General features: G+C 52.7%; 1 protein-coding gene across 1 annotated transcript; it reads left to right on the top strand.

Moving 5' to 3' along the window:
• Positions 1 to 882: 882 nt before the first annotated feature.
• Positions 883 to 8,983, top strand: LOC104282713 (Krueppel-like factor 5). Its single transcript, XM_009880829.1, has 3 exons — positions 883 to 1,774; positions 4,820 to 4,879; positions 8,805 to 8,983. Exons 1-3 carry the CDS (start codon positions 883 to 885, stop codon positions 8,981 to 8,983), a joined length of 1,131 nt encoding a protein of 376 aa, XP_009879131.1.
• Positions 8,984 to 10,739: the final 1,756 nt, after the last annotated feature.

Raw genomic sequence — 10,739 nt, 5'->3', positions numbered from 1 at the left:
AGGGGATGAATTTCCTAGCGGATTGCTCCATCAGGTTGCTGAATTATTGGGCCTGGATCCAGTGGGATGCCGCATCAGACGTGAACCAGGAGGGGAAGACACCTGGCAAGTGGTGATCGTCTGAGCTAGAGGTCCTGTTGGCTTGGAGGACCCGGGCTTGTTGAAACAGCTCTACAAAACTAGAACTAAAGCAAAGGTTTGGTGAGGGCTGAGACACTTCACCAAGACAAAACAGTAATGGTATGTCTGGCAGTTTCCATTTTAGGCTCACAGTCCACTGAATTAGTGGCAATGTAAATTAGATTTCCAGGACTATAGCCCGAATTATTCTCAATGAATTAAAGATACTGTCCTAGAATATTCTCAGTTAATTAAGGATATTGTCCTAGAATAAACCACAATACATCTCAGGCTGTTGAGTTTAAAGGAGACCAGAGTCAGCACGTCTAAGGTGGGCTGCGGACCCAACATGCCCAAAGCGTGAGGTTGACCGCAGCAGAGTTTCTGATTTCATCCTATTTCTAGTGCTAAATTCTCTTGTTTGTGTGACCAAAGCTTTGTGCCTAAAGCTGGGTTCTTCTTTATCAGGCTGTATTTCGCCCATAACTGCATCCCCTGCCTAGCTTGCCCTTTGTTATCAGTGCAGATAGGTAGGAGGGAAGTGGGACAGAGGACAGTGATTCACTCCTGGGGAGTTTGTGGCTGAGTCAGAGACTGAAGCTAAACCACTGCAGCCTGTGACTCCTGGGCTGTTCTTGCTGCTCTCGCAATTTCCTGCTAGCTCGAGTACTTGTTGGGCATTGGACTCCCACCACCACTGTGTCAAGGTCACTCTTCACAAGTTCTCTTGTCCGTATTTTTTTGCCACAGGGACGGTCCGAAATGGATAAGTACCTTTCAAACGAGGTGCCACCCATCCCAATGATACCAGACAAGAAGTACCGCCGGGAGAGTGCCTCAGTGGTGGACGAGTTCTTCTCCACAGAGAAGCCCACTTCTACTCCCTACAGCGTGAACATCAACGTGATTCTGCCAGACACGACGCACCTCCGCACTGGACTTTACAGGCCACCCAAACCCATGACACCATTCCCACAGATCAAAACGGAGCCCGGCACCAGCTTCGCCCAGCCCTGCTCTTCTCCCTCCGGCTCCACGCAGACCCTGCCCGACTTCACCAGTGTCTTCAGCATGCCCCAGTCAGTGGCAGTGAACAACATCTTCATTAAGCAGGAGATGCCCTCTGAGATCCCCTTATCTGCCAATCCACAGCAATCCCAGCTTTACCAGATGCCTCTTGGCAATGGAAGCGCTGACATTACCACTCTGACGTCCTCCTCCAACAGCACCACAGCCATCAACAGTCTCAGTGGTGTCACCATGTCCACAGGTAACACCATGTCCAGTGTGGTCCACAGACCTGTCCAGCCAGGAGGGCCAGTTAAGCAGTACCCACATGTCTCCCAAGGACAGGGAAACTTCAACATCTCAGGGCAGTTCTACCCTGCTCCAGGGGTGAACCTGCCCCCTTCACCCCCCAACTCACAGCCTGGCAGCCCAGAAAATCAACCCGAGCTCATCAACACCATCTCTCCCCCACCATCCTATGAAGCCACTTTTGGACTGAAGTTGGTCCAGTCATCGCAGGTCCCCCCAGTCCCCAATGGCCTTGGGACCCTCTCCCAAGGGCACATTGTCATGCAGCCCCCCAAATACAACAGACGCAACAACCCTGAGCTGGAGAAGAGGAGAATCCACCACTGCGATTACCCAGGTATGCTCAGGGTTGATGTACCAGGGAGGGTGCAGGGGGTGTCTCGACACACTGAGGCTGGGGGCCACCTTGGACCTCTGCAGGAGTTTAATCCAAAGTCACTTTGTCTGCATGATGAAGGGAGCTATGGAGGTGGGTGGGGAGCCCCAGGGAAGTGGGGTTTCTACCACCACCAAGGGAGCAGAAGCGGTTGATCCTGCCTGCGCTGGCTGATGCCTTTTTTCTCCCCTTCCCTTTCCCCTTCGCACTCTGGCGAAAGCAAGCCTGACTCTGAGAGGCAGAGAGCTCCTGCAAAGCGCAGGGGTGCTCCTGGAAATCTGCTGCCTTCACTGCCTGTTTCACTCCGCTCTTGCCTAACCCCAAGCAGCCATGTGCTCTCCGCAGGTGAAACCATGCTGGCTTTCTCACTGACCTTTCCCGCTCTCCCATAACGGGTAGCAAACCATCAAGTGAATTCCATAAGCAGCCTTCACCAGGGAAGCGGTGGAGATGCCATCCCTGGAAGTATTTAAAAGACGGGCAGATGTGGTGCTGAGGGACACGCTTTAGTGGTGGGTTTGGCAGCATTAGGTTGATGGTTGGATTTGATGATCTTAAAGGTCCCTTCCAACCTAGACAATTCTATGATTCTATGGTCTTTTGCTGTAGCCCAAATTCTTTTCTTCCAAAGAGGCAATGAGCTGAATATCTCCGTGTCATATCCTTCAGTGCACTGCATCAGAATAGTGTGGAAAGGCATTTCAGGGCAATGATCCACCCAGAGCCGAAGCTGTTGTGTGCCACGAGCACGTCCATGAGCACGAACATCTCCTCCACCTTGGCAGGAGGAGATCTCGCAGGGTTTCCTGCACCGTGTACAGAGAGCTTGTGGGACCCAAAGCTGCAAACTCTCATTCATGCCGCGCAGGAGAGAAGCAACCATGTCCCTAGCAAGAAACCCCAGTGAAACCAGCGTGAGGGCTTGAAAATTGTGACTCCTCGTGCGGGGACACGCACCTCCCACTTCCTGGGCCGAGCCCCAGCCATCGAGCTGTTGGGGATTAGCAAACAGTTTTCCCATGGGGGTGTGTGTGACCTGAGGAAAGTCATTTCCTAACTGAGTCCTGCAAGATTTATGTGCTCTTTCCGTGGCACGAGCCTGGCCGGAGTAGGTCAGCCCAGAGGCCCGTCTAGCCCAGATCCTGTCTCCAGCAGCGACCGAGGAAGTATATAAGAATAGGACATGTTTAGAGAGATCTTTCTGTGCTTACACCTTCCTGCCCTCTGGCAACCTGCAGATTAGGGACTTTCTGAGCCAGAAGCTGCACCCATGTTCTTGTGGTTAACAGCTTGTGGTGCATTTTTTTTTACCTTCTGCTGGTCACGGTGGGAGACAGATTAAGGGTGTCAGTGGAGCGCTGCTCTGAGACAGACCCCTCCGCTCTTGTCAGAAGGGGTCGGAGCGAGAGCCTCATCCTGTCGGATGCACTACCAAGGGAAAACTCGCCTGTTTTCGGCCGGATTTTGGCCTGCATAGGAAGGCAGGAACGCATCTGCGGTGTTAAAAAAAACAATGCACAACCTGCGCTGAATAAACACACTGGGTGGCTCGATAGCGTGTACGTGCAGAGACAGAGGAGGGCTTCTTCCTAATCCTTCACATGAGGTTCAGCTAGAGGTGAAACCGGTCAGGACTGATGGCGGGGGCAGCAGGTCTTACCGCCACGGTCTGCGTGAGGAAGTGACAAGGAGGCATGCCGAATTCACGCCGGGAACTGAATGAACACGGGAGACCTGTTTGCAAAGCCCCCATCCAGGTTTCCAGGTGGTGGCCCCAGCACTTTTTTCCTCTGCGTGCTCACGGGGAAATGAAGCTCAGCCATGCTCTGCTCTCTGGGCTGCTCCCTCCGGGTTTGGAAACTGCTCCGGGTTCTCACCTGGCTTTGTTTCCATGCCCAGCGGGGAGGCAGTCTCATGCACACTCATCTCTCTCCCAAGCGTGAGGGACCTCCGAGGCTTCAGAGCATCAGAAGCACCATTGAACTGGGTCATCAACCCTTATCCCTCCTACCACAGGGAGGGGAACGGCAGATAACTGCTCCCGCACCTCCCGAGCAGGACTGGACGGAGAGCTGATCTCCTGCAAGAGGCTTCTTTAGGTGGCGTGGAAACACCGGAATGAAAAATTATGACCATGTTGCTTATGCAGGTCATAAAAATGCAAATTCATATTTTAATATACTCGTCAAAACACAATGAAGCAGGGCCACAAAGGCAGCATGAGAAGCTTTTCTAAGCTTTATCTAACTAAAACGAGGAACTGGCAAACGATGCACTTTGCGACGCCCGTTGTCAAACCTTTTGCCAAAGTCACCGCGTTTCTGTTAAGAGCCGTTCTTTGATTAAACCCGTTGTTGCTGATCTTCAAAAAAAAAAAAAAAAAAAGAAGACAAAAAACCACCTTCCCACCAGCTTTATGCTGGATCGTGAAAGCCAGTCTGCGGCTCCGCAGCGTACCTGGCGTTTCCTGCTTCCTGGAACATTTTTACCACATCTGCTGGGGCTGGGACGATTACAAAAGACATCTTCCCTTCAGCCTTGTGGTAGCGATATCAGTTACGTCTGGAATCCAGAAAAGACAAACGGCAGCACAAAGACAGCAGCTAACAGTGGTGAATTTAATGTTTTCATCCTGCCGGGAAGAAGGGGTTGAAGAAAGGGGGATTTGAGAGTCTGTGCCTCATTCTTCCCCCCTCCTCGCCCCGTAATTCCCAGCACGACACCCATGGGTGTCAGGGTTGTGTGGCAGAAGGTGGAGTGTTGTAAAGGTCTGTGTGTCTTGGAGAACAAATGCTCTTTAGTTACGGCTGAAACAAAATGGGTATAGCCAGGCTTATTTGCATACTGTTGCCCAGAGTGCTCTTCAGGCCCGCTCTGTCCCTCACCTCAAATAGAAATGTTTCTGGATTTGTTTTTGAGCAAGGGCCCCCTTCTTACAGGGAAGTTGTGACTTTTCTGGTTTTTTGGTTTTTTTTTTTTATTTTTTTTTTTATTTTATTTTTTCAGGTTGCTCCAAAGTTTATACTAAGAGCTCCCACCTGAAGGCACATCAGAGGACTCACACAGGTAAGAGCACCACACCATGGGGAAAATCTGCCCGCCTCCGCGTCGTACGCTGGGCCTCTTCATGGTGGCGATAATGTTAGCTGAGTTGATTACCGTAATCTAGGGTGGTCACTGGGGTAAAGAGCACAGTTAAGTCTATTGATGTTAATGTTAAAAGAAGTCCAATGGTTGCACTGGTTTATAGCGCCTGTACACTGCTGTGTGCGCTTGGTTGCCTTCTGGAGGGATGGTCTAGAATTTAGGAGAACTCTTGGAGGCTCTTGGGTTGATAGACTGGGAGGAGGAGATGCTTCCAAAACCTCCATCACTCTGAGCTCTTCCTTTGAGATCTTCCAAATCCTAGCCAGGTCTGATCCTGCTGAGCCTACAGAAAGATTGGGTAAAGCCATGTGGTGCATAGATATGACCTCTGAGGAGACAAGGGCTGTCTCTTTTGTGGTTCCCAAAGGAACCCCTTGTATCTCCTTGTGTACCAGCCACACAGGCCACTCGTACCCTGGTGCTTGTACCCTGAGCAGCTCCAGTGATGTATCACTGGAGCGGCCGAATTCACGTACAGAAGGGCTCCGAACAGACTTATAGAAGTTCTGTGCCCTCGTGCCTGGGGGCAAAGGTGCCATGGGCTGCCCTCGTGGGTGTCAACAGGGTCGCGAGCGCAGAGGAGCTCCCACCACAACCAGCTTCCCAGGGTGGACCTATCTCAGTACCACTTGTGCATTCAAGCACAGGTCTTCTCATTAAGGCATTTATTATACCTGAAACTTTATCAGATCCCCAGGTAGTCCAGGAACCATCAGTGCCCTCATAAATCTCTTTTATAGAAGGGCTGATCTTTACTGAAAGCAATTAAGCTGGCCCAGAGTTCACTTTTCTTTTTTATTAACAACGAACAAACCCCATCCTGTGGCTGGGAATCAGCTCTCGTGCTTGGCTCCGTTCCGTTTTCGCCTTATCAGTCCTTCGAACAAGCCAGCAAAGAATTTTTCTTTGTGCACGAGGTACAATATTTTTTTGGCAGGGCCCGGGTAGGAGGGGGCTGGAGAACAACACGGAAGGGGTGGAAGAAAGGAACAGGAAGGACATTGTCCCGGCTCCGAGAGCTAGGTGGTGATAAGCCTTTGTCACCACAGCAAACTGTATTCAGGGATACGCTGGGGCTCTCGCATTAAAATTAAATATCTCTTTTCTCCCCTTCTGTTCAGAGCACGGGTCTCAGCTCTGTGCCCAGAGATGCGACCCGTCTGAGACAGGCACTGTCCTCACAAGTCACAATTTAAAGATGTATCCAGGCAGACCTGGGTGTTTTTTGAACCCAGTAAAACGCAGCCTATTTCCCAGTAATTGGGCTGGAAATCCGAGTGCGTTCGCCTCCTTCCACTTCAGTAAGAGGGCAGGGCAGAGAGAGGCGAAGGAGGACGTGACCTGCGGAGTCAGGAAAACTGGTGGTGTTGTGGGGTGGGCAGAAAGAAGGGAATCCCAAACAGAGCGCCATACGCAGGCAGGCTCAGGGTGTCCGCGTCCATGTTTTGAAGCCTCGTGTTTTGCTTTTGAGGCCTCAGCCTCGCTGAGCACAGCAACAGCAGGGCCAGTCCCAGCTCCTGCCAGCTAAGTAGTTCTCATCCTGGAGAAGAGAAGGCTCCAGGGAGACTTTAGACCCCCTTCCAGTGCCTAAAGGGGCTCCAGGAGAGCCGTGGAGGGACTTTTTACAAGGGCACGGAGTGGTAGGATGAGGGGGAATGGCTTCAAACTGGAAGAGGGGAGATTTAGATGAGATATTAGGAAGAAATTGTTCCCTGTGCGGGTGGTGAGCCCCTGGGGCAGGTTGCCCCGAGAAGCTGTGGCTGCCCCATCCCTGGAGGTGTTCAAGGCCAGGTTGGACGGGGCTTGGAGCAACCTGGGCTGGGGGGAGGTGGCTCTGCCCAGGGCAGGGGGTGGGACTGGATGATCTTCAAGGTCCCTTCCAACCTAAACCATTCTACAATTCTACGATTGGAGGTGTTCAAGGCCAGGTTGGACGGGGCTTGGAGCAACCTGGGCTGGGGGGAGGTGGCTCTGCCCAGGGCAGGGGGTGGGACTGGATGTTCAAGGTCCCTTCCAACCTAAACCATTCTACAATTCTATGATTCTATGATAAGTACGCTCGACACTGCTTCAGCTCCATCGCTTGAAGGGTTAATAAGGCCCTTTCTCACCATGCCTCGCCTGATGGGAGCTGGGCTGAGGAGTACATGATCTCTAAGATCTTTTCTTGTGGTTTGCCCGTTGCCATGGGCTGGGTTGTATTCATCTCCTGGAGACACCATTCATTTCCTGGGTGCCATTGTGAGATTAAATATATAACCCGGTGCCTGCTCACCCGCCTCCCGGGGGCTGGGAATGCCAGTTTGGGTCCTTTGTTTGAGCTTGCCCTGCCGTGCTGTCCTGGGAGATGGAGCCAGCTCCTGGGACAATGGAAAGCATTTTGTTTCTATCCTGGAGATCAACCTGTTATTGTTTGAAACTAAAGGGCCTTGGTAGGGTTGACCCAGCCAGGTGACCTGGCTGGGACAATGTCTGTGGCTGCGCAGTGCAAATCACACCTTTGTCTTTGCATGCTAACGCAAACCCCGAGACCCCCAGCGTGCCATAAAACTTGACTTTAAGTTTTGTATTTATCTGAGCCACCTAAAATACACCTTTCTCCACCCTGTGGTGCAGAGCTCAGGGGCTTTTTGAGGAGCAGGACGTGGTCTTGGTGCCCGGTCTCCTCCAGGTTCGCATGTCTAGGCTTTCGTATTTTGTCCGGTGCGCACAAGACACCATAGATCTTGTTGTGGCTGAACTTTTTCTGTTTCCTGGCCAAATCCTCCGCCTGCCTAAGCCCACAGGCTGCGGGGAGGAACGGCCGCGCGGCGGGAAACATGTGGGAGCACGACACACATGCCGGTGCATGCACGCTGCCATGTGTACGTGCGTTCGCGCCGCGATGGTGCGCTCAGCCATGGGCCGATGAAACGGTAAATATTTGAGGTCGGGAAAAGTCAGCACATTCCCTGAACTCTGCCTGCTTGTTCAGGCTGTTAAGAGCGAGGGCTAATATTTGAGAGCACCCCACCCATGCGCGGAGAGGGCTGCAGCCAGGGTTCAGCTCTCCAACCCGGGCACGCAGGCAGCTGGAAGCCAACACGGGCTTTTCCAGTCCAGTTCCCAGCTGGCTGAGAAGTTGCACAATTTAATTGATTTCAGTTGGGGAATAGGTGTGTATGGGCGGGAGGAGGGGGGGGGTGTTGGAGTGGGGAAGAGGGCAGAGGCATTACATCACCCAAATGCTCTGAAGAAAACACAGTGTTTTGTGTACAGAGAGCTGCAGGGCTGAGCTTCCAGGCAGAGGGCGTTGGATGGTGGTTTCGGAGACGGGAGGCTTTGAGGAAAATTTATATGGCATAACCCCCTTCTTCCATAAACTGCTTCTTCCTCCTGATGCCCCCCCCCCCCAGGCTTGTGTAAGCAGCAACACCTTCCATAGGCATTTTTGGCTTTTTAGTTAAAAAGACCAAAACGAACAAGCCTCAGATTATTTTTTTTTTTTTTTAAGCCAGAAATGCTCTAAAATCCAATAGGAACTTGAATGGCACTAGAAACAAAGCCTCGAAAGCAAAAGCGGGAGGGGGCACACGGACAAGACCTGGTTACTGCACCTCAACGCTTTATGGTCCCTTGGTGGCTATGGACTGTGTGCAGCAAGTGAGCCCTGGTCCTGCAAATCACCCGTGTGGCCACTAGCCCTGTTCCGCAACGGGGCAGCCCTGGGTGCCCTCCAGGGCCTCCCGAGGAGGATGGACACCTCTGAGAGGATGGGGTGGGTGTTTGGGAGGCCGGGCAGATGGGTGGCCAGGTAGGCTCTTGCATGGCTCTAACCTGTGACCCGTGGCTCTTCCCTCTGCAGGTGAGAAGCCCTATAAATGCACCTGGGAAGGCTGCGACTGGCGCTTTGCCCGCTCCGACGAGCTGACCCGGCACTATCGGAAGCACACGGGCGCCAAACCCTTCAAGTGCCTAGCCTGCGGCCGCTGCTTCTCCCGCTCCGACCATCTGGCTCTCCACATGAAGCGGCACCAGAACTAGGAGCTGCCCACGTTCGCCACGTCTCCAAGAGCAGCTGAAACTCCTTTCTTTTCCGAGGGGGCCTCTCCTCTTCTCCTACGTAGGAACAAACCCACGCTGTGATCAACCGGCAGGGCAGGGGTGGCCAGCAAGTCCCCTCTGCAAGCCCTGTCCCCAACTGTTTCTGGTTTTAAAAGAAATCTCATTAAAAAAGAGTTTAATTACAGAGTGATCTCATGACGAGGCTCCCGGCGGCACTGGGGCGATCGACCTTGGATTCCAAAGGGCTTTCTTCTAGCAAACCTGCTATTTATTTGTCACTCAGGAGCAACGGTCCTTCGTGCCTCAAGCTCGTTGGGATTTTTTGACCCCTTTCAGGGCGCTGCCTTTGGTGAGCCCGAGGAGGGTTGCGAGGGGTCGGTAGCCTGGCTGTGCGTGAGAGGTCTCGCGTCAAACCATCGGTGCAATCCTCGTGGGCTGCCCCACGGCGTGGCTGTGGATGTGGCACCTCTGACGTGCGAGAACAGGAGCACCTACACGCCCAGGGTTGCTTGGGTCGACAATCCCAATCTCTGTGGGGGCATAGAAGGAAGGGCCTACGACATACTCACCTGACGTGCCTTCAAGCAAAGGACAGCACAAAAGCAGATGACAAAAGCCGTCATCTGTGTCCCCTTGAGCCCACCGGCGGTTTCCTGGCAGCCGGCTCACTCGGGGCTGCAAATATCTACCCTGCTTGGCCAAGTTTTTTGGTTGTGTCCGTAGCATTTCTGCTTCCGAGATGAATTTTGACTTCAGGTGTCTCTGGGAGGACCAGCAAGGGTCTTGAAGACACCCAAGGGACTGCAGAAAAGCCACCGATAAAGCTCTGGTTTCCCAGAATACACTGTGCCTTTCTCCAAAAAAGCACTGGGCAGGCTCTGCTCATGCCTTGAACGCGCACACAAGGAATCAGTCATCGCCAGTCACACCAGTCTCTTGCTGTTGCCATTTCATCACGTTCCGACAGAAAAGAAAAAAGCATCTTTGAAACAAATTCCAATAAATCCTGCTGTTCAGATTGTAATCATGTTACCTACCTCACAGGTTCTCCGTAAGGCACCTTCCCTCTTCTTCCGTGGGGTGCCGTGACGCGTGGGACACATCAGCCATTCTTCAAAGTCTACCGGGGGTTAAACTTAGGCAGAACAAGAACCAGGCCATGCCAGTTTAACCAGCAGCCGTGCAGGTAATAAATAAATCAGGAACAAATAATGGGGCCGGTGCATTCAACAGAATATTGATTTCCCCTACGCCGTCCTCCTCTTTTATTCTTCCTCGAACAAATTTAAGTAACGCGCAGATTGATGTGCGTCTGCAGCATTGACTGAAAGGCCACATGGAACCGTGGCATGTTCAGGCGGTGGGAATTTGAAGGCCACCCCTCTCTGCTATTGCCCGACCCCACATTAGCCGAAAACCGCAGCTGGGTTCCTGGTTGTCCTTTGCCTTCTGATCACACCTGCGGCGCACGTGGCTGGTCTGGCGTGGCAGGAGAGGAGGGCAGGAAGGATTTGGAGGTTGGGTGCATGGTGTGGTGTAGACTTTGGGGTGGATGATGTGCCTGGGGCTGGTGGTGCAGCGCTGCAGTGAGCCCTTCGTGTGGCTCTTTTTGGCAAGAAGCCTCCTCCTTTCTCCATGTCACCAGGGAGGGGTGGGAATGGAGAGGTGAAGTCAGGCCGCCGAATTGCTGGGAGCTGGCTTGGGTGACTTTCCCTTACGGTGCGTGGGAAGGGCT

This window comes from Charadrius vociferus, unplaced genomic scaffold, assembly GCF_000708025.1.
Source record: "Charadrius vociferus isolate BGI_N301 unplaced genomic scaffold, ASM70802v2 scaffold573, whole genome shotgun sequence".
NCBI lineage: Eukaryota > Metazoa > Chordata > Aves > Charadriiformes > Charadriidae > Charadrius > Charadrius vociferus.
The sequence above is the reverse complement of the archived record's forward strand: the minus strand, read 5'-3'. Positions and strand labels throughout refer to the sequence as shown.

What these genes read in the sequence shown, in the direction of transcription:
- LOC104282713 (XM_009880829.1), top strand. Translation starts at nt 883, where the DNA reads ATGGATAAGTACCTTTCAAACGAGGTGCCACCCATCCCAATGATACCA. An exon ending in CCACCACTGCGATTACCCAG is followed by an intron (nt 1,775 to 4,819) that starts GTATGCTCAGGG and finishes TTATTTTTTCAG; the next exon opens with GTTGCTCCAAAGTTTATACT. An exon ending in ACATCAGAGGACTCACACAG is followed by an intron (nt 4,880 to 8,804) that starts GTAAGAGCACCA and finishes TTCCCTCTGCAG; the next exon opens with GTGAGAAGCCCTATAAATGC.